Below are 24,523 nucleotides of genomic sequence, written 5' to 3' on the forward strand. Positions count from 1 at the left end.
ATCTTGTATAACTCCTTTTCCAATGATGTTACCACTACCAATTCGGAATTTTTTTGTATGTAATGTAGGGGATTCTTTAGCAGGAGCATCAGAATTTTCCATGATATTATTATTATCCTTATCGACAATGATTTCCCCAATTTGAGACATAACAGCAGAAAGTGCGCGGAGCAAAAAGAAAGAGGAAGGCAAAAGGGAAAAGAGAGAGAGCGAATAAAATGGCAAGGGTGAAGTGGGGGAGAGGAAAACGAGAGGCAAATGGCAAATAATGTAATGCGGGAGATAAGGGTTTGTGATGGGTACTTGGTATGTTGACTTTCGCATAGACTCCCCGGCAACGGCGCCAGAAATGGCTCGTTGTTGGGAGTCAAATCTCGACTTGACCTTGCGTAAGCCTCCCCGGCAACGGCGCCAGAAATCCTTCTTGCTACCTCTTGAGCACTGCGTTGGTTTTCCCTTGAAGAGGAAACGGTGATGCAGCAAAGTAGCGTAAGTATTTCCCTCAGTTTTTGAGAACCAAGGTATCAATCCAGTAGGAGGCCACGCACGAGTCCCTCGCACCTACACAAACAAATAAATCCTCGCAACCAACGCGATAAGGGGTTGTCAATCCCTTCACGGTCACTTACGAGAGTGAGATCTGATAGATATGATAAGATAATATTTTTTGTATTTTTTATGATAAAGATGCAAAGTAAAATAAAAGGCAATAAAAATAACTAAGTGTTTGAAGATTAATATGATGGAAAATAGACCCGGGGGCCATAGGTTTCACTAGTGGCTTCTCTCAAGAGCATAAGTATTTACGGTGGGTGAACAAATTACTGTTGAGCAATTGACAAAATTGAACATAGTTATGAGAATATCTAGGTATGATCATGTATATAGGCATCACGTCCGAGACAAGTAGACCGACTCCTGCCTGCATCTACTACTATTACTCCACACATCGACCGCTATCCAGCATGCATCTAGAGTATTAAGTTCATAAGAACAGAGTAACGCTTTAAGCAAGATGACATGATGTAGAGGGATAAACTCATGCAATATGATATAAACCCCATCTTGTTATCCTCGATGACAACAATACAATACGTGCCTTGCTGCCCCTACTGTCACTGGGAAAGGACACCGCAAGATTGAACCCAAAGCTAAGCACTTCTCCCATTGCAAAAAGATCAATCTAGTAGGCCAAACCAAACTGATAATTCGAAGAGACTTGCAAAGATAACCAATCATACATAAAAGAATTCAGAAGATTCAAATATTGTTCATATATAAACTTGATCATAAACCCACAATTCATCGGTCTCAACAAACACACCGCAAAACAAGATTACATCGAATAGATCTCCACGAGAGAGGGGGAGAACATTGTATTGAGATCCAAAAAGAGAGAAGAAGCCATCTAGCTAATAACTATGGACCCGAAGGTCTGAGGTAAACTACTCACACTTCATCGGAGAGGCTATGGTGTTGTTGTAGAAGCCCTCCATGATCGATGCCCCCTGCGGCGGAGCTCCGGAACAGGCCCCAAGATGGGATCTCACGGGTACAGAAGGTTGCGGCGGTGGAATTAGGTTTTTGGCTCCGTATCTGGTAGTTTGGGGGTACGTAGGTATATATAGGAGGAAGAAGTGCGTCGGTGGAGCAACGTGGGGCCCACGAGGTTGGAGGGCGCGCCCCCCTACCTCGTGGCTTCCTGGTTGATGTCTTGACGTAGGGTCCAAGTCCTCTGGATCACGTTCGTTCCGAAAATCATGTTCCCGAAGGTTTCATTCTGTTTGGACTCCGTTTGATATTATTTTTCCGCGAAACTCTGAAATAGGGAAAAAAACAGCAATTCTGGGCTGGGCCTCCGGTTAATAGGTTAGTCCCAAAAATAATATAAAAGTGAATAATAAAGCCCAATAATGTCCAAAACAGAATATAATATAGCATGGAGCAATCAAAAATTATAGATACGTTGGAGACGTATCATGTTGATGTAGAAGCCCTCCGTGATCGATGCCCCCTCCGGCGGAGTGCCGGAAAAGGGCCCAAGATGGGATCTCACGGGTACAGAAGGTTGCGGCGGTGGAATTAGGTTTTTGGCTCCGTATCTGGTAGTTTGGGGGTACGTAGGTATATATAGGAGGAAGAAGTACGTTGGTGGAGCAACGTGGGGCCCACGAGGGTGGAGGGCGCGCCTGGGGGGGTAGGCGCGCCCCCCTACCTCGTGGCTTCCTGGTTGATGTCTTGACGTATGGTCCAAGTCCTCTGGATCACGTTCGTTCCGAAAATCACGTTCCCAAAGGTTTCATTCCGTTTGGACTCCGTTTGATATTCTTTTTCTACGAAACTCTGAAATAGGCAAAAAACAGCAATTCTGGGCCGGGCCTCCGGTTAATAGGTTAGTCCCAAAAATAATATAAAAGTGCATAATAAAGCCCAATAATGTCCAAAACAGAATATAATATAGCATGGAGCAATCAAAAATTATAGATACGTTGGAGACGTATCAAGCATCCCCAAGCTTAATTCCTGCTCGTCCTCGAGTAGGTAAATGATAAAAACAGAATTTTTGATGTGGAATGCTATTTGGCATAATTTCAATGTAATTCTTCTAATTGTTGTATGAATATTCAGATCTGAAAGATTCAAGATAAAAGTTTAATATTGACATAAAAATAATAATACTTCAAGCATACTAACTAAGCAATTATGTCTTCTCAAAATAACATGGCCAAAGAAAGTTATCCCTACAAAATCATATAGTCTGGCTATGCTTTATCTTCACCACACAAAGTATTTAAATCATGCACAACCCCGATGACAAGCCAAGCAATTGTTTCATACTTTTAATGTTCTCAAACTTTTTCAATCTTCACGCAATACATGAGCATGAGCCATGGACATAGCACTATATGTGGAATAGAATGGTGCTTGTGGAGAAGACAAAAAAAGGAGAATATAGTCTCACATCAACTAGGCGTCTCAACGGGCTATGGAGATGCCCATTAATAGATATCAATGTGAGTGAGTAGGGATTGCCATGCAACGGATGCACTTAGAGCTATAAGTATATGAAAGCTCAACAAAAGGAACTAAGTGGGTGTGCATCCAACTCGCTTGCTCACGAAGACCTAGGGCATTTTGAGGAAGCCCATCATTGGAATATACAAGCCAAGTTCTATAATGAAAAATTTCCCACTAGTATATGAACGTGATATCATAGGAGACTCTATATCATGAAGATCATGGTGCTACTTTGAAGCACAAGTGTGGTAAAAGGATAGTAACATTGTCCCTTCTCTCTTTTTCTCTCATACTTTTTTTTTAATTTGGGCCTTTTCTCTTCTTTTGTTTTGGCCTCTTTTTTTTAGTCTGGAGTCTCATTCCGACTTGTGGGGGAATCATAGTCTCCATCATCCTTTCCTCACTTGGGACAATGCTCTAATAATGATGATCATCACACTTTTATTTACTTACAACTCAACAATTACAACTCAATACTTAGAACAAAATATGACTCTATGTGAATGCCTCCGGCGGTGTACCGGGATATGCAATGAATCAAGAGTGACATGTATGAAAGAATTATGAACGGTGGCTTTGCCACAAATACAATGTCAACTACATGATCATGTGAAGCAATATGACAATGATGGAGCGTGTCATAGTAAACGAATCGGTGGTAAGTTGCATGGCAATATATCTCGGAATGGCTATGGAAATGCCATGATAGGTAGGTATGGTGGCTGTTTTGAGGAAGGTATATATGGTGGGTGTATGATACCGGCGAAAAGTGTGCGGTATTAGAGAGGCTAGCAATGGTGGAAGGAAGAAAAGTGCGTATAATCCATGGACTCAACATTAGTCATAATGAACTCATATACTTATTGCAAAAATCTATATGTTATCAAAGCAAAGTATTACGCGCATGCTCCTAGGGGGATAGATTGGTAGGAAAAGACCATCGCTCGTCCCCGACCGCCACTCATAAGGAAGACAATCAATAAATAAATCATGCTCCGACTTCCTCACATAACGGTTCACCATACGTGCATGCTACATGATCACAAACTCTAACACAAGTATTTCTCAAATTCAAAACTACTCAACTAGCATGGCTCTAATATCACCATCTTCATATCTCAAAACAATTATCAAGCATCAAACTTCTCATAATATTCAACACACTCATAAGAATATTTTTTACTAATCTTGAATGCCTATCATAATTAAAGCAAATTACCACGATGTTTTGTCGGACTCTCAAAATAATCTAAGTTAAGCATGAGAGAACAATAGTTTCTATAAAACAAATCCACCACCGTGCTCTAAAAGATACAAGTGAAGCACTAGAGCAAAAACTATATAACTCAAAAGATATAAGTGAAGCACATAGAGTATTTAATTTCCGAATCATGTGTCTCTCTCTCAAAAGGTGTGTACAGCAAGGATGATTGTGCCAAACTAAAAAATAAAGACTCAAATAATACAAGACGCTGCAAGCAAAACACATATCATGTGGCGAATAAAAATATAGCTCCAAGTAAAGTTACCGATGGAAGTAGACGAAAGAGGGGATGCCTTCCGGGGCATCCCCAAGCTTTGGCTTTTTGGTGTCATTAGATTACCTTGGGGTGCCATGGGCATCCCCAAGCTTAGGCTCTTGCCACTCCTTGTTCCATAATCCATCAAATCTTTTACCCAAAACTTGAAAACTTCACAACACAAAACTTAACAGAAAATCTCGTGAGCTCCGTTAGCGAAAGAAAACAAAACACCACTTCAAGGTACTGTAATTAACTCATTATTTATTTATATTGGTGTTAAACCTACTGTATTCCAACTTCTCTATGGTTTATAAACTATTTTACTAGCCATAGATTCATCAAAATAAGCAAACAACACACGAAAAACAGAATCTGTCAAAAACAGAACAGTCTGTAGTAATCTGTAACTAACGCAAACTTCTAGAACTCCAAAAAATCTACCAAAATAGGACGACCTAGACAATTTTTTTATTGATCAGCAGAAATTAGAATCAATATTTTATCACGTTCTGGTGATTTTTAACAATTGTTTTCGTGAACAGAAAGTTTCTGGAATTTTCAGCAAGATCAAATAACTATCATCCAAGAAGATCCTATAGGTTTAACTTGGCACAAACACTAATTAAAACATAAAAACACATCTAACCAGAGGCTAGATCAAATATTTATTCCTAAACAGAAGCAAAAAGCAAAAAATAAAAAATAAAATTGGGTTGCCTCCCAACAAGCGCTATCGTTTAACGCCCCTAGCTAGGCATAATAGCAAGGATAGATCTAGGTATTGCCATCTTTGGTAGGCAATCCATAAGTGGCTCTCATGATAGATTCATCAGGTAATTTAATTTTATTTCTAGGAAAGTGTTCCATGCCTTTCCTTAACGGAAATTGGAATCTAATATTCCCTTCCTTCATATCAATAATTGCACCGATCGTTCTAAGGAAAGGTCTACCAAGAATAATAGGACATGAAGGATTGCAATCTATATCAAGAACAATAAAATCTAAGGGCACATAGTTCCTATTTGCAACAATAAGAACATCATTAATTCTTCCCATAGGTTTCTTAATGGTGGAATCCGCAAGGTGTAAGTTTAGAGAGCAATCATCAAAATCACGGAAACCTAGCAAATCGCACAAAGTTTTTGGGATCGTGGAAACACTAGCACCCAAATCACACAAAGCATAGCACAGATGATCTTTAATTTTAATTTTAATAGTAGGTTCCCGCTCATCATAAAAGTTTTCTAGGGATAGAAACTTCCAACTCAAGTTTTTCTTCATAAGATTGCATCAAAGCATCAACGATATGTTTAGTAAAAGCTTTATGTTGGCTATAAGCATGTGGAGAATTTAGCACGGATTGCAACAAGGAAATACAATCTATTAAAGAGCAATTATCATAATTAAATTCCTTGAAATCCAAAATAGTGCGTTCATTGAGATCTAAAGTTTTGATCTCTTCAATCCCACTTTTACCAATTTTTGCATCAAGATCTAAAAACTCTGAATTTTTGGAACGCCTTCTAGGTAAAGGTGGATCATATTCAGTCCCATCATTATCAAGATTCATATTGCTAAACAAAGATTTAATAGGGGACACATCAATAACTTTTAGATCTTCATCTTTATTTTCATAAAAAAAAATCCGGCTTAGCGGCCATCTTATTAACTAAGGTGGCTACTGCTTATCCGAAACTTCAGCTATTAACTTCTCAAGATGAGCAATCTGAGATTTCAAACCATCAAATTCTTTAGACGTATCATCGAGCTCTTTGTTAATATAACCCATAAAGCTTTTTTGTTCTTTAAGCTCGTTTCTAAAGAAATTATTATGCTCAAATTGTAAGGCCATAAAACTCCTAACGTTGCTTTTGATCTCTTCTAACCTTTTAAGGTGAAGATCACCAAATCTAGGTAGGGTCATCGTGACAAGCAAGCGATCCAACACGCGAGCAAACAAGAAGCAAGCGAGAAAAAAGGCGAACGGAAAAGAGAGGGCGAATAAAACGGCAAGGGTGGAGTGGGGGAGAGGAAAACGAGAGGCAAATGGCAAATAATGTAGTGCAGGAGATAAGGGTTTGTGATGGGTACTTGGTATGTTGACTTGTGTGTAGACTCCCCGGCAACGGCGCCAGAAATCCTTCTTCCTACCTCTTGAGCACTGCGTTGATTTTCCCTTGAAGAGGAAAGGGTGATGCAGCAAAGTAGCGTAAGTATTTCCCTCAGTTTTTGAGAACCAAGGTATCAATCCAGTAGAAGGCCACGCACGAGTCCCTCGCACCTACACAAAAAAATAAATCCTCACAACCAACGCAATAAAGGGATTGTCAATCCCTTCATGGTCACTTACGAGAGTGAGATCTGATAGATATGATAAGATAATATTTTTGGTATTTTTATGATAAAGATGTAAAGTAAAGAAAGCAAAATAAAGACGGCGCCTGAAATAGCTTGTTGACGGGAGATTAATATGATGGAAAATAGACCCGGGGGCCATAGGTTTCACTAGTGGCTTCTCTCAAGAGCATAAGTATTTACGGTGGGTGAACAAATTACTGTTGAGCAATTGACAAAATTGAACATAGTTATGAGAATATCTAGGTATGATCATGTATATAGGCATCACGTCCGAGACAAGTAGACCGACTCCTGCCTGCATCTACTACTATTACTCCACACATCGACCGCTATCCAGCATGCATCTAGAGTATTAAGTTCATAAGAACAGAGTAACGCTTTAAGCAAGATGACATGATGTAGAGGGATAAACTCATGCAATATGATATAAACCCCATCTTGTTATCCTCGATGGCAACAATACAATACGTGCCTTGCTGCCCCTACTGTCACTGGGAAAGGACACCGCAAGATTGAACGCAAAGCTAAGCACTTCTCCCATTGCAAGAAATATCAATCTAGTAGGCCAAACCAAACTGATAATTCGAAGAGACTTGCAAAGATAACAAATCATACATAAAAGAATTCAGAGAAGATTCAAATATTGTTCATAGATAAACTTGATATAAACCCACAATTCATCGGTCTCAACAAACACACCGTAAAAGAAGATTACATCGAATAGATCTCCACAAGAGAGGGGGAGAACATTGTATTTTGATCCAAAAAGAGAGAAGAAGCCATCTAGCTAATAACTATGGACCCGAAGGTCTGAGGTAAACTACTCACACATCATCGGAGAGGCTATGCCCCCTCCGACGGAGCGCCGGAAAAGGCCCCAAGATGGGATCTCACGGGTACAGAAGGTTGCGGCGGTGGAATTAGGTTTTTGGCTCCATATCTGGTAGTTTGGGGGTACGTAGGTATATATAGGAGGAAGAAGTACGTCGGTGGAGCAACGTGGGGCCCACGAGGGTGGAGGGCGCGCCCAGGGGGGTAGGCGCGCCCCCCTACCTCGTGCCCTCCTGGTTGATGTCTTGACGTAGGGTCCAAGTCGTCTGGATCACGTTCGTTCCGAAAATCACGTTCCCGAAGGTTTCATTCCGTTTGGACTCCGTTTGATATTCTTTTTCTGCGAAACTCTGAAATAGGCAAAAAACAGCAATTCTGGGCTGGGCCTCCGGTTAATAGGTAGTCCCAAAAATAATATAAAAGTGCATAATAAAGCCCAATAATGTCCAAAACAGAATATAATATAGCATGGAGCAATCAAAAATTATAGATACGTTGGAGACGTATCAGTGTTTTACCAGACGAGCTATGATGGCGCAGAAGTGGCCATCATCGCCGACTACCCCGGTCTTCTTCGTGCTTCACAGGTAAGTAAACAAGAAACACCTCCTTTGAAAGGGTGCTCATACTCTGCCTTACCCACCGCATTGTCGCGCGTTTTACAGGGGAGGCGTTTGACGATACCGAGGAAATCGGTTCCTGCGCCGGGCAGGCCTTCGAAGAGGAGGACCGGTGAAGGCACCGCCGGGCCCTCGTCGAGGAGGTACGGATAAATATATTTTTCAGTGGCCGTGCCCAACTGTGACCTATGCGCCTGTTTGATTACAGTAAAAAGGTTCGCCGAACTGTGTCCGGGGATCCGGCCAGCGCGCTCCCAACAACCAAGATTTAGATCCAGTCGGGGAGACGGGAGCCGATGTAGGAACAAAGCCGGACTACCCCTTGGCCGAAGGTTCGGACAATATGTCTGTTACCAACTCGGAAGTAGAGAGCGCCATGAATCATCGGCGCTGCAGAGCTGTTTTACGAGACCCGAAGTTCTCGGACGAGGCATTTAATGCCTTTAGCTCGGGCGATGCATACATCCGAGCTGCTCGAGACGGGCTTAGAAAAGCCACGAGGCAATATCTGACAGATGTGCAGGTAAGTTTTCTTTGCCAAAAAAGGATAGCCATATACCCGTAGCCCCCGGGACTGAAAGCAGTTGGTACAACTGATTTAAGGACCATTGTATGACCAGGTTCTTACAGAGAAGAACAACCTGCTGACCCAAGAGCTGGAAAAATGTCGGGCGCAGCTAAATGCTGCTACCGCCGAACTAGAAAAGTCCAAAAAGGCGTCGCCTGGTAATTTTCCCCTCCATCAAGAAAATATAATCATATGCCATTAATGCGAACAGTCCTGCCTATATCATGACATGATTGTCAGAGGAACTCAAAGAGGCGCTGGAAGTCGCGCAAGCGAATGAACAAGAAGCCAAGAGGCTACATGCTACGGGCGACCGTGTGCTGAAGCAGGCCATTGTTGAGAAAAACCAGCTCCAGGATTGCAAAACCCAGCTAGGTGAAGAGTTGAAGGATGTGCGGGCCCAGCTAGCCAATTCCGTGAAGGAAAACAAGAAGCTACGGGGCGGCATATTCAGTATGTGTCTGAACTATTGTTAAAGTAGTTCGGAGATAGATAGAACTGATATAATTATGATTGCAGGTATATTGACGGGTCGTCCTGAAGAGGAGGTGTCTGGATCAGCTGATGATCTGCTGCAAAGACTGTCGCAGGTGCACGAGCATGCTCGGCTGGCCATGCGGAGCGTTGCCAAGGCCTTATGGCCATCCGCCTCCCCTCCAGGAAGTATGGAGGAGCTTGTAGAGCTGTTCAAAGGAGCGCGACGGCGTATCCGATTATGGAAGATATCGGCCTGTCGAGAGGGTGCGCGAGAAGCTTGGGCCATGGTGAAAACTCGGTATACCAAGCTTGATCCTAATCACATGGCGCGGGTCAGACCGCTAGGGTCGAATGGGGAAGAAATTCCCGTTAGTTTAGTGTATGACCAAGTAGAGGTGGCCGCCAAATATTCCCAACAGGATTGCAAGTTAGACCGCATGTTGGACGGTATAGAGAAGGAAGTGTTTGAGTCCCAATGACTATGTACTTTCCTTACCCTATGTAATTCTAGCTGAATTGTATAGCATTTGTCATGGCAGACCTTTTCGCTTCAACCTCCAGACTCGATAGTGCGGAGTGTTTCCAAATACCCTCGCGGCCGAATAGACCGGGGTATGCTTGGAAAACTAGGCGTAGGGGGTCATAGTTGCTTGAAGAGACAAGTTGTATCCGGCTAGTTATGTTATATTACATTGAGATTGTAAGAAACATCTTCCAGGGAGAATAGTTCCGTTAAGGGTTCCTTTCCCTGGGTGTGCATGCATTAGTAGACATGTCCGAATTGTGATGTAAAAATCACAGTGTGTATAGCTTCTGGGGGTTCACAATAGAGTGAGTGCAAAGAGTATTTTTCATCCACCGACCGAATATTCCCTTAAGAACGCTAGCTTTCGGCTTCACCCAGTCTGAGGTACACATCCGGATAACCCGGCAGTAACAATCGCAGAGGTTCTCCCTTTACCACCTAGCCGAACAATCGGGAACGTAGGGGTAAGCACAGGAGCCAGGCAACCTAGCTTGGCAAAAACTTAAGTCATATCGATGCATATAATGGTGAAGAAAAGACATACGGGAAGAACGCATATGTATGATGAGCTTGATGCTCGGAAAAATAGTATTAACAAGCTTCTGTTAAAGAAGCCCCCAGGTATGATGGGCGTACATATGTAAGAATGTGTACGTCAGCAGTGTTCGGTCGAGCCGAATGAGAGCTTTAAGGCGAAAAGAAGAATTGTGTAAAATGGAGAAAAAGTAATGGAAACTATAGGGGAGAAGGAGACTAACAAAGAGTTTGGCGCTAGGCATAGAACCTTCGGAGTCTGGCCGCGTTCCAGGGGTTCGGCTCTAGGCGATTGTCTGATGCGTCATGAAGACGGTACGCTCCTCCGGTAAGAACTTCGTCAATTATGAAGGGACCCTCCCATTTGGGCTTGAGTTTGTCCTTTTTCTTCTCCGGCAAGCGTAGAACGAGTTCGCCAACATTGTAAGTCTTGGCCCGTACTTCGAGCTCCTCCTCCAGGGCGTCTAGGCTGTCCTGCCGATCCAACTCGGCCTCTTTCTCTTCATACATACGCACTCGAGGTGAGTCATGTATAATATCGCAGGGCAATACAGCCTCTGCGCCGTACACCATGAAGAAAGGTGTGTATCCGGTAGTACGGTTGGGCGTGGTCCGCAGCCCCCAGAGTATGGAGTCAAGCTCCTCGACCCAGTGTTTGTCTGATTCTTTCAAAGACCGCACTAGCCTGGGTTTGATGCCGCTCATAATAAGACCGTTAGCTCGTTCGACTTGACCGTTTGTTTGCGGGTGGTAGACAGAGGCGTAATTGAGCTTAATGCCCAGATTAGCACACCAGGTTTTCACCTCATCAGCTGTGAAATTGGAACCGTTATCAGTGATGATGTTGTGCGGTACACCATAACGATGCACCACATCGGATATAAATGCGATCACTGGTCCGGACTCGGCCGTTTTGACTGGTCTAGCCTCTATCCACTTGGTGAATTTGTCCACCATGACCTGCAGATATTTTTTCTTATGGCTTCCCCCTTTAAGGGGTCCAACCATGTCCAAGCCCCAGACCGCAAAGGGCCATGTAATGGGGATTGTTTGTAGGGCGGTTGGGGGCATATGGCTTTGGTTGGCGAAGAGTTGGCATCCAACGCAGCGCTGGACGAGGTCCTGTGCGTCTGCCCGGGCCGTAGGCCAATAAAATCCTGTCCGGAAGGCCTTTCTGACAAGTGCCCGGGCTGCGGCGTGGTGCCCACCGAGACCGGCGTGAATTTCTTCCAAGAGTTGCCGCCCCTCTTCCTCGGAGATACACCTTTGAAGGACTCCGGTGGTGCTTTTCTTGTAGAGCTCTCCCTCGTGAACTTTATAGGCCTTCGAACGCCGGACGATGCGGCAAGCCTCGTTCTGATCTTCTGGGAGCTCCTTCCTATTAAGGTAGGCCAAGAATGGTTCGGTCCATGGGGCAATTACTGCCATGATGAGGTGGGCCGATGGTGTTATTTCAGTGGCTGAGCCTCCGATGATATCAGCGTGTTCGCTATCTGTGTTTGTGTTCGGAATGGGACTGTCGTTGCTGTCTCCCCCTTGCCACACCACGGATGGCTTAAAGAGCCTTCCGAGGAAGATGTTAGGTGGGACGGGGTCGCGCTTAGCGCCGATGTGAGCAAGGACGTCTGCCGCCTGATTACTTTCGCGGGCGACGTGATGAAATTCGAGTCCCTCGAATCGAGCTGACATCTTTAAGACGGCATTGCGATAAGCTGCCATCTTTGGATCTTTGGCATCAAAGTCTCCATTAATTTGGGATATTGCGAGGTTTGAGTCCCCGCGCACCTCTAGGCGTTGTATGCCCATTGATACGGCCATCCGAAGGCCATGTAGCAAGGCCTCATATTCGGCTGCGTTGTTGGAGTCTATGTATAATATTTGGAGTACGTACTGGACAATATCTCCTATGGGGGACGTTAATACGACGCCCGCCCCGAGCCCTGCCAACATTTTGGAGCCGTCAAAATGCATCACCCAGTTGGAATATGCGTCGTACTCTTTAGGGAGTTCGGCCTCTGTCCATTCAGCGACGAATTCAGCCAGTACCTGGGATTTGATGGCTCGACGTGGTTTGTACGTGATGTCGAATGGCAGGAGCTCAATGGCCCATTTGGCAATCCGGCCCGTTGCATCCCGGTTGTTGATTATATCATTGAGGGGCACTTCGGAAGCCACCGTGATCGAGCACTCCTGAAAGTAGTGTTGCAATTTTCGCGATGCCATGAAGACTGCATATGCTATCTTTTGATAGTGAGGGTACCGGGATTTGCATGGTGCGAGGACGGTGGATACGTAGTATACCGGCTTTTGGAGCGGAAATTTGTGTCCGTCATGTTCTCGTTCGACGACGAGCACGGCGCTCACCACTTGATGTGTTGCCGATATGTATAGCAACATGGGTTCTCCTGCATTTGGTGTAGCCAGGATTGGATTGCTTGCTAGGAGGGTCTTTATTTCCTCCAGTCCGGCAGTCGCCGCGTCTATCCATTCAAAGTTATCCGTGCGCCGTAAGAGGCGATAGAGCGGGAGTGACTTTTCTCCTAGTCTGGAGATAAAGCGGCTTAGTGCTGCCACGCATCCTGCCAGTTTTTGGACATGTTTGAGGTCTGTTGGTGTAGCTAACTGTGACAGAGCTCGGATTTTGGCCGGATTTGCTTCGATTCCTCTATTGGAAACTATGAAGCCCAGCAGTTTTCCAGCGGGGACGCCGAAGACACACTTCTCCGGGTTGAGCTTAATGTCATATGCCCGGAGGTTGTCAAACGTGAGACGTAAGTCGTCTATTAGTGTTTCGACGTGCCTAGTCTTAATGACGACGTCATCAACGTAAGCTTCTACCGTCTTGCCGATCTGTTTCTCAAGGCATGTTTGGATCATGCGCTGGTAGGTGGCGCCGGCGTTCCTGAGCCCGAAAGGCATGGTGTTGAAGCAGAATGGCCCGTATGGGGTAATAAATGCTGTTGCAGCTTGATCGGATTCCTTCATTTTTATTTGATGGTATCCGGAATATGCATCGAGGAAGCACAACGAGTCGTGTCCTGCGGTGGCGTCAATGATTTGATCAATGCGGGGAAGGGGAAAAGGATCCTTAGGGCAAGCCTTGTTGAGATCCTTCAAATCGACACACAGGCGCCAGGATTTATCTTTCTTTGGTACCATCACGAGGTTTGCCAGCCAGTCCGGATGCTTGATTTCTCTAATGAATCCGGCCTCGATGAGCTTGGCCAGCTCCTCCCCCATGGCTTGTCGCTTGGGTTCGGAAAAGCGCCGCAGTGTCTGCTTGACTGGTTTAAATCCTTTTAATATGTTGAGGCTATGTTCGGCCAACTTGCGTGGGATCCCTGGCATATCTGAAGGGTGCCAGGCAAATATGTCCCAGTTTTCGCGCAGGAACTCTCGTAGTGCGGCGTCAACTGTTGGTGTCAGTTGAGCTCCGATAGATGCTGTCTTCTTGGGGTCCGTTGGGTGGACCTGGAATTTGACTATTTCTTCTGCTGGTTTGAATGAGGTGGATTTGGGGCGTTTGTCGAGGATCACATCGTCCCTGTCCACTGTGGAGCGTAGTGCAGTTAATTCTTCGGCCGCGAGGGCTTCGGATAGCGCTTCCAGGGCCAGGGATGCGGTTTTGTTTTCAGCGCGCAGTGCTATGTCCGGATCACTGGCGAGAGTGATTATACCGTTTGGTCCGGGCATTTTGAGCTTCATATATCCGTAGTGAGGTATAGCTTGGATGCGTGTGAAAGCATCCCGCCCCAATAAGGCGTGATATCCGCTGCTGAAAGGGGCCACTTGGAAGGTTATTTCTTCGGACCGATAATTCTCTGGCGTGCCGAATACCATGTCAAGTGTGATTTTGCCCGCGCACCGCGCCTCCCGACTAGGAATAATTCCCCGGAAGGTTGTGTTACTTTGTTTGATGCGGCTCCTGTCTATTTCCATTTTATGGAGTGTGTCCTCATAAATGAGATTTAGTCCGCTGCCACCGTCCATGAGGACCTTGGTGAGTTGAAACCCATCCACGATGGGGCTGAGGACTAATGCGGCTGGTGCTCGTATTGTTCTGTACTTTGGTTCGTCACCGGCTTTGAATGTTATAGCCGTGTCGTTCCATGGGTTTATTACAGCAATTTGGCAAACTTCGTTGAGCTCGCGAAGTGCCCTTTTGCGCTTGCTATTTGAAGCGAATGTCTCACAAACTGTCAGTACTCTTGGGTCGTCATCTTCTGGGGGGTATTGTTCCGGGGCGTCCTTTATAAGGATGTCCTCGCCGCTCTTGGCTACCTCTCGTAGTATCCAACATGCTCTAAGGTTGTGGGTTGCCACGGTATCTGTTGTTGCATGTATTTTGCATGGGCCATCGAGCCACCCTTCCAGAACGGTGCCATGCCGTATGGCGGCTTTGTGTTTTTTGACTGTGGGACTAGGCGTGCCACGAGGGTACGCCCTTTTGCCTGTAGGGGGAGTTGGGTTGGGGCTGGTGGTTCCCAGCGAGTTGCCTGAGTTTCCCAGGCGCTTTCCATCGCGCAGTATTTTTGTACGATGATTGCTAAGTCAGCAAATTTCAGTATGCAGCCGCGATTGATGGCGTTGAGGATTCCTTCGTCCGCGCAATATTTGCAGAACGCCGATATTGCGTCCTCGTCACGGCAATCTTTTACCTTGTCCTTGACAAGGAGGAATCTGGCCCAGAAGTGGTGGACCTTTTCCTGAGACTGCTGTTTTATGCTCATGAGAGCCTCTGTGTCCGGGTGGGTGGGTGGAACGAAATCCGAACCCTGGCCCGATTTTGGATCCGGAGTTTGAAGATCTACCGGCCCTGGCAGTTCGGGTTCCGGGATATCGACTGATTCTTTAGGCTCATCGTCCAACTCCATGTTCGGGGGACGGGGCATGCCTTTCGGCCGGAGAATGTCCGGCCCTTCAAGATCGGAGATCCGGACATAGTTCGTCTTCAATATAGTAGAAGAGTTGCTCCGCTCCTCGACTACCGCTATTTGGTGGGTGATCGGCGGAGTTTTAATTTCTCTCTGGTCGGGTTTAAGCCCAACCCGATCGTAGTCTGTAGCGACCCCCAAGGCGGCCATGCGATCCAGGAGTTCGTTCAACGACGATAACTCCGTTGGTTCCATCCGGGCGGAGTATTCGGGATCAACACGGAGGCGATTTTCGATGACTTGAGAAGCCATCGTCGGCTTAAGGGCCGATCCGGCGGTCATGACGAAGCCGCCCAGCCGGAGGGTTTGGCCTGGGGCCAGGGTTCCTCCGGAGATGATATTATCCTTGAGAACAAGGCGAGCCATCAACCCTCTTGGCGACGGCACAGTGGAACTCTCAATGAAAGCACCAATGTCGATGTCAAAACCGGCGGATCTCGGGTAGGGGGTCCCGAACTGTGCATCTAGGATCGATGGTAACAGGAGACGGGAGACACGATGTTTACACAGGTTCGGGCCCTCTCTATGGAGGTAATACCCTACTTCCTGCTTGATTGATCTTGATGAATATGAGTATTACAAGAGTTGATCTACCACGAGATCGTAATGGCTAAACCCTAGAAGTCTAGCCTATGTGAATATGGTAATGAGTATCCCCTTTCCGGACTAACCCCTCCGGTTTATATAGACACCAGGGGAATCTAGGGTTTACATGGAGTCAGTTACATAAAAAGGAATCTTCATAGTTGGTCGCCAAGCTTGCCCTCCATGCCAAGTAGAGTCCAATCCGGACACGGTGCAGTCTTCGGCCTTCATGTCTTCACAGCCCATCAGTCCAGCCCACGGATAATAGGCCGGACGCCCGAGGACCCCTTAGTCCAGGACTCCCTCACCCCCCAAGCCCAATCCGAATTGGGGTGGGGGCCGGCCCCCCTTTCCTTCTCCCTCTCTCCTCCTTCCTTCCTCTCCTACTACAACTAGGGAAGGGGGAATCCTACTCCCACCGGGAGTAGGACTCCCCCCTTGGGCACGCCATGAGAGGGTCGGCCCTCCCCCTCCTCCACTCCACTCCTTTATATACGGGAGAGGGGGGCACCCCATAGACACACAAATTGATTGTTTAGCCATGTGCGGTGGCCCCCTCCACAGATTTCCACCTCGGTCATATCATTGCAGTGCTTAGGCGAAGCCCTCCGCCGGTAGCTTCATCATCACCGTCACCACGCCGTCATGCTGACGAAACTCTCCCTCGACCTCAGCTGGATCTAGAGTTCGTGCGATGTCACCGAGCTGAACGTGTGCAGATCGCGGAGGTGCCGTACCTTCGGTGCTAGGATCAGTCGGATCGTGAAGACGTACGACTATATCAACCGCGTTGTCATAACGCTTTCGTTTTCAGTCTACAAGGGTACGTTGACAACACTCTCCCCTCTCGTTGCTATGCATCACCTAGATGGATCTTGCATGTGCGTAGGAAAATTTTTGTAATTACTGCGTTCCCCAACAAAATGGCTAGTTGGCCGAGAGGATTGCATGTGCGTTGTATCTTCCTCCTCCATTCCCCTTCTCTCAAGCTTGTAGCTCGGATTTGAATTCCATGATGAAATAGAGAGATAGATCCCCTAACACATTGCCATTGTCATTTGGCGGTTAAACAAAGATACGCCGGTGCCAACAATCATCCATGCACGTCGGCAGGATCGGGCAAGTGTGCAAGATGACTTCTGGCTTGCACGGGCACGCGTTGAGCCTTTTGCAGTCACAGCGCATAGCTAGCTAGCCCGTGTCTCCAGTCTCTAGTTTCTTTGGTACATGGTGATCTTGCGGGATCTGAGCACGTACCTGAAAACCTTATTAGGGTAAGTAGTATGGTTACTACTGCTGCTGGATTAACAAATCAGTCCGGTGGTTCTGGACAAGCACATCTAGCATGTTTCATGTTATCTAGCACCTTCATGTTATCTTTGTTTTTACGTCCTGATCTATATCATCCCCATAGGAAAATCTCACATGTTGTACTCATATTACTTTCTCCGCATTATCTTTCCAGTACACATAGTTATACGGGACAATAAGACAACAGATGACCTACCTTTGGTACATTGACAGACCATCGATGAACAATGCGTGCATGCACGTTGTGTATGCATGGTTGATCAAGACTCGAGATCCATATGGTCGACAATAAGTATGGCCAGACAAGTAGCTGGAAGTTTTACCATGGACACATATGTGTAAGCATTAGAGCATCTCCAGCCGCGCCCCCCAACAGGCCCCCCAGGATGACTTTTTTCGCGCCGGCATCGAAAAAAACCCCACACACGCCCCAAGACGCCGAAATCCGCCGGCTCGGCCCGTTTTTGGGCCCGGCGATCCAAGGCTGAACCCAGCACACTGGGGGCGCTCGGGGGCTCCAGCGGAAGGAAAAACCACGCCTGGGCCACACTGTCAAGGCAGGATACCGGCCGTGCAGGGCGGGATACCGGCGGCTATGCGCCCACCACGCCCGTCAGGTGTTCGGCGATTTGTCTGCTCGGCGATGGACTCGGACGAGGAGGAGGCGCTCGAGGTGCTGCTGGAGGAGGAAGCCGATGTCAACGTCTATGACAAGGAGCATCTCATGGTCCTCGCCGGCCTGCTCGCGAGCAATGAAAAGCCGCGGCGAGGTGGCTCAGCGCCGGGGCGGATGAAAGCAAAGATCCGGCATCGTCTGGAAGGCTATTGCATGCTCTACTCCGACTACTTCGCCGATGCTCCATTGCACGGGGTCAAATTATTTCGGTGTCGTTATTGGATGAGCCGAAAGCTTTTCCTCAGGATTGTGAATTCCATCCGGGAGTTCGACAGCTACTTCAAGTGCAAGAAGGATTGCACCGGCAAACTTGGATTCACCTCAATCCAGAAGTGCACGACAACTATGAGGATGCTTGCATACGGAGCTCCCGGTGATTCACTCGATGACTATGGGCGCATGGCCGAGTCCACAACCATTGAGTGTTTCTACAAGTTCTACAGGGCAGTGGTGGCAGTGTTTGGACCACAATACTTGCGATCACCCAATGCTGAAGACACTGTTCGGATCCTAGCACAGAATGCAGCAAGAGGATTTCCTAGGATGCTTGGAAGCATCGACTGCATGCATTGGAAATGGAAAAACTGTCCATTTGCTTGGCAGGGGATGTACAAAGGCGCCAAAGGTGGTTGCAGTGTGGTACTTGAGGCAGTGGCCACACAGGACCTCTGGATTTGGCACTTCTTCTTTGGTATGCCAGGAACTCACAATGACATCAACGTGCTGCAGTGCTCCCCTGTCTTTGCCAAGCTTGTTGAAGGTCATTCTCCTCCGGTGAACTTCGAGGTCAATGGGCGGCACTACAACAAGGGATACTACCTAGCAGATGGCATCTATACGAGATGGTCTACATTTGTGAAGACTATCTCAAACCCTGTGCCATGAGGTAAGAACTCCCACTTTGCGAAGGTTCAGGAGGCTTGCAGGAAGGATGTCGAGCGGGCATTTAGTGTGCTCCAATCTTGATTTGATGTTGTCCGGTACCCCGCTCAGACCTGGTCAAAAGATCAAATGTGTGAGATCATAACTTGTTGTGTCATCTTGCATAACATGATCATTGAGAGCGAGCAGGAAGAGCCAGTGTTTGACACTAAACCATATTACAGGCAGGGTCCTCTAGCCCAAGTTGATCACCAGCCACCGGCAACCTGGACGGCCTTCCTCAATATGTGTCAGGAGATCCGAGACCCACAGGTGCATCAACAACTGCAGCAGGATCTGGTGGAGCACCTATGGAGGCTCAAGGGCAACACCTAGCTCGACGTGTGATGAAATATAAGTTTTTATTTGTTGAACTGTATAATTTGTATTGAACTATTTGTTGTTGAACTATTTGATTTTCTATGATGAATTATGTGATAAAAATTTACTTCTGTTGAATTTGCGCCGAAGCACGGCGAATATGGGCCGATAGCGGGCCGATTTTGTGCCGATAATGGGCTGAAAAGCGGGCAAATTTGCGCCATAACGGACCGATATCGGCGCCTAGGGGCGACATGGGGACGGCGACTGGAAACCCAATCGCCCCCAAGCCGATTTTAGCGCCGGTTCGCCAACAGGCGACGATTTTTCAAGCCCCCTGAGAGACGAACGGCCGGAGATGCTCTTATATGGCGATGCAGAGTTCAGTCGTGGGGGGCTTGCCGGGCTTGGGTTGTTTATAAGATAACTAAGGCCCAAAAAGTTCTGACTGAAGAGCTCCTATGGATAGCATGAAGATGCTTGATTTTAAGAAGGGTGTCCGTCGCCGCCTCACTGTCCTTTCCCTTCCCTAGAGGACGCGATTCTGAGATAATAGAGACCATTTAAATATATAGTTAGTTGGATGGCATGAAATGGTTTCCTCAATGGCAAGTTTGTTACGACTAGTCTGTAGCGCCCAAGATAAAGCATTAAATGTTCCCAATGCTAAGCCACGTTGCTACTCGCGTGCGTTGTTGAGCAACACAAGAATCTCTACCAGCGAATTAGGATTCCAATTTGACCAAAACAATCTCATACGCATCTCCACGGGAATTTTGCGGAAGCACATTGGAACAGAATGTTGTTGGTGTTTTTCGGAGCTCCACATAAAGCGCAACACCCATAGCCCGGCCGTGACATTTTGAAGCTTAGTAGGAGAGAGAAGAAGGTCCACTCCGCTTGCCAAATGAATATACACACTTTGAGGGGGCACGCGAGTAGCCCACAAAGCCTTGGCGTACCGAACTTTGGGCCCACAAACCAGCTTGGCGTAGGCAGATTTGACAGAGAATATGCCCGAGGGATCCAGCTCCTTATTGATTGCGTATTGGTCATCATCGAGGGTAATGTGCTCAATATAAGATTGTAGGATGTCTAGGGCTAAAATTCCGCCCTTGATGACAAACAGGGTAGGATATAAAGCGTAAAGTGGCTTGTCCAAAACCGACGCTGAGAGCCGGGATTTGGTATTTGTCCCGTAGTGAATTTACAAAATAATATGATTATATTAGCAACTTAGCGTAGTATTGTAGTAATACTGGATAATTGCGTATAAGGTCTAGTTCAGTATGTATGGTAGTAGAAGTTGGGCTAAATGATCCATTTTGCTCATTGTGTCATTGTGTATTGGTTGGTGGTTGAGCTACAAAGCATCCATATAAGCCTATAGTAAAAATGGAAATTCCATATTCATGGAAACGGAAAGTTTCAGTTCCACGTCTGTTCCGCCCGAAAACCTGTTCTGGTTTTTTCGCATAAAAAAATTCATTTCCATTTTTGTTTTGCAACTGTTTTCATTTTTTCTCTGGAAAAGCGGAAAGTTTGCACTCCGTTTTCACCTTACACCAATGATTATGTAAACTACTCTAGACGAGTAGGTGTAGCAAAGCTCGTAAGAAGGTGATGAGATGATTCCCAGCCCAAGTGGCTGAAATTAATTGAATTAAAGCAAGAAGAGACGTGTGCATCGGGGCTCTGCAGGCTCAACTTGCACCGGGGCAGACTCAACTTGCACTTGGATAGCCAATGCAAGCTCCCTCGTACAAGTTGCCATGGTATGATATGGTACTATGGTGCAGGAGTGAGTCACAACTCACAAGTCCATTACACAGTATGGAAACGATCGTAGCAGCAGTCTAGTCTCGGCTCCGCTCCGCTGGCGTATACACATACAGAGTTAGTTTAAGGAACACAAGTGGCCTGACGTAAAACAAATATAAATAGGACTAGTGGAACTACAGGTAGTATGAATGCATGCTTGATTCTTGGCGATTGCTTCCCATGCCGACCAGCTAAAATACCTCACATCCATCACAGCATCCACTTCATGAATCATGGCTAGATTCGTTAGTCTTCTTCTTCTTGTTCCGCTGCTGCGCTCCTGTGCTGCAGCATCGGCGGGAGTAGGACACACGCTGGGCGCCGGGTCCTCCCTGTCCGTGGAGGACCACGAGCGGCCCTTCCTGGTGTCGCCGGACGCCACCTTCTCCTGCGGCTTCCTCCCAGCCGGAGACGTCGTCGACAACGCCTTCTACTTCTCTGTCTGGTTCACCGCGGCCACGGACCGGACCGCCGCCTGGACGGCCAACCCCGGCGCCCCCGTGAACGGCCGGGTCTCCCGTGTATCCTTCGGCGACGGCGGCAAGCTGGCCCTCGCCGACGCCAACGGGACGACCGTGTGGGACAGCAAGAACGCCGGCAACAAGCACTTCACCGTCTCCCTCCTCGACACCGGCAATCTTCGGGTCCTGGACCCGTCCACCGGCCGTGCCGTGTGGCAGAGCTTCGACTGGCCGACGGACACCCTGCTCCCGTCGCAGCCGCTGACCAAGGACACGAGGCTCGTCGCTGGCTACTACTCCCTCTACTACGACAACGACAACGTGCTGCGTCTCTTGTATGACGGCCCGCAGATCGCCAGCATCTACTGGCCTGACCGGGATATAGGCGTGTTCGGGAGCGGCCGGACCAACTACAACAGCTCACGCATCGCCGTCCTCGACGACACCGGCGTGTTCCTCTCCAGCGACAACCTCCGGGTCGAGGCCTCCGACGTGGGCGCCGCCGGCGTCAAGAGGCGGCTAACCATCGAGCAGGACGGAAGCGTGAGGATGTACAGCCTGGACGCCGCCGGAGGATGGGCGGTCACGTGGGCTGCCGTGAAGCAGCCGTGCTCCGTCCACGGGCTGTGCGGCAAGAACGCCGTGTGCGAGTACCAGCCGTCCCTCCGGTGCTCCTGCGTGCCGGGGTACGAGATGGTGGACCGCCGGGACTGGAGGAAGGGCTGCAACCCCACCTTCAGCCTCCCCGCCGCCAACTGCAGCGCGTCGTCGGAAAAGCGGTTCACGTTCGTCAAGGTGGCCTCCACTGACTTCTACGGCTACGACGTCGGGTACAACAGCTCCGTCACGTTCGAATACTGCAAGAGCCTCTGCTTGAGCATGTGCTCCTGCGCCGCCTTCGCCTACAAGAAGGATGGCACGGGCCAGTGCTACCCCAAAGGGGTCCTCTTCAACGGTTACACGTCGCCCACCGCCCCCGGAAACATATACCTCAAGGTGCCTAGCGACCTCAACGCCGAGGCACCGCCGCCGTCCATGGCCCTCGACTGCACTCTTAATGGCTCTGATGCGGCCATCGACCCGCCAACATACGTCGACACGTATGGGGCACTAAGAAGCGGCCCGAACTTGTCCTACCTCTTCTGGTTCGCCGCGGTGTTGGGATTTCTCGAGCTACTCTTCGCCGCCACGGCATGGTGGTTCATGTCTGGCCAGGAGAGCATGCCCAGCTCGCTGGAGGCAGGCTACCGGCTCGTCATGGGGACCCAGTTCAGGAGGTTCACGTATCGAGAGCTCAAGAAAGTGACTGGGGACTTCAACGAGGTGCTCGGCCGCGGCGGCTCCGGCGTGGTGTACCGTGGCGTGCTTGACAAGACCACCGTGGTGGCGGTGAAGGAGCTGACAAACGTGCTGCAGGGCGAGGAGGAGTTTTGGGCGGAGATGACGGTGTTCGGGAGGATCAACCATATTAACCTGGTGAGAATCTGGGGGTTCTGCTCCGAGGGCAAGCACAAGTTGCTGGTGTACGAGTACGTGGAGAACGGGTCGCTCGACAGGCACCTGTTCGGCGAGGACAACAGCAAGGCGCTGGCATGGAGAGAGCGGTTCAAGATTGCGCTGGGCGCGGCCAAGGGCCTAGCCTACCTCCACCACGAGTGCCTCGAGTGGGTCATCCACTGCGACGTCAAGCCGGAGAACATCCTGCTCACTCGAGACCTCGACCCAAAGATCGCCGACTTCGGGCTGTCCAAGCTGTCTAGGAGGAAAGCCGTCGGCGACGGCGTGCAACTCTCCCAGATGAGGGGAACGACAGGGTACATGGCACCCGAGTGGGTGTTGGGCCTACCGATCGACGCCAAGGTCGACGTGTACAGCTATGGCATCGTGCTTCTGGAGATCTTGATGGGAAGCAGAATAACAGAACAGAGGACTGTGGACGGCAAGGAGCGGCTACAGATGAGCCAGATCGTGCAGGCACTGGAGCAGGTGGTGGCAAGCGGGGACGTCGTGTCATTGGTGGATAGCAGGTTGAACGGGCAGTTCAACCCGCGACAGGCCATGGAAATGTTGAAGATCTCCTTGTCGTGCATCATGGAGGAGAGGAGCAGCAGGCCGGCTATGGATGACATCTTCAAGGCTCTTATAGCTTGCGATGACGAGGACGAACACCCTGCGTACTTGTTGTGACTTGGATTCCTTGCTATATTTATTAATTTGTTTATTTGAATGAATGCTGAACATAAAAAATACCAGTGAGATGCTGAATATGGCCGTCCACATGCGTTATGTGAAAAGGAAAGATTTACAGTTAGCCTTGCACCACTTGACTACAACTGATGTATCGTTTGCACCTACCTATTGAAAAGGAAACATTTGTTTTCTTTAGCTACTTTTTCGCGAAGCAGAGACCAAGGGTACGTAGTAGGAGTAGTAAGTATTTAATTTGACTAGGATGCACGAATGTTGGCTGTCCATGTCACGCGAGCATTTGTTTTTGACGAGTCTCGCTTGGCAGGCGCTGGCATGGAGCGGACTCGATGGGGACGTGCCTACAAAGTAGTTTAACACGTACGGTGGCCGGTGGGTGTGGGTTTGGGCACGAGGCATGAAGAGCAGGCCTTCCTTGTACACGCCTTGGCTCGTTCCTGACCGCAATGTCGGACTTCTTTTCTTTCTTTTAGTTAGAGAGAGACGCAATGTTGGACTTGTATATCCTTGATTGATGATGTGACCGGTCATATGTATCTTCTCAACGAAACTCCTCCTCATCACGTCATACCTTTTCGATCGGCTTACAACTCTGCAGCCGAGTTAGCGTCACCACTTACCACCGATAGCAAGAGTCCCGATCGTTCAAGAAGAAGAGTTGTGACACGTTCAGATCAGGGCGCCGACTCCTAACAGTCCGGGAATTGCAACACGGGCCGGCCGTGCAAATATAAGGTGGAAAAGATAACCTCACGCAAAAGGTATACATATATGAGCACATATGTCCGTGCGTTGCAACAGGAGATAAAAATTTAGTGTCACCAGAGCAC

The 24,523-nt window shown here is 48.0% G+C and overlaps 1 protein-coding gene across 1 annotated transcript; it reads left to right on the plus strand.

Moving 5' to 3' along the window:
- Positions 1–21,016: 21,016 nt before the first annotated feature.
- Positions 21,017–23,803, plus strand: LOC109744022 (putative receptor protein kinase ZmPK1). The gene has a single exon (XM_020303114.4). The coding sequence runs from the start codon at positions 21,258–21,260 to the stop codon at positions 23,670–23,672; it is 2,415 nt and encodes an 804-aa protein (XP_020158703.1). The 5' UTR covers positions 21,017–21,257; the 3' UTR covers positions 23,673–23,803.
- Positions 23,804–24,523: the final 720 nt, after the last annotated feature.

This window comes from Aegilops tauschii, chromosome 1 (assembly GCF_002575655.3).
Source record: "Aegilops tauschii subsp. strangulata cultivar AL8/78 chromosome 1, Aet v6.0, whole genome shotgun sequence".
Lineage (NCBI taxonomy): Eukaryota > Viridiplantae > Streptophyta > Magnoliopsida > Poales > Poaceae > Aegilops > Aegilops tauschii.

Coding starts and splice junctions, on each gene's coding strand:
- LOC109744022 (XM_020303114.4), top strand. CDS start 21,258: ATGGCTAGATTCGTTAGTCTTCTTCTTCTTGTTCCGCTGCTGCGCTCC.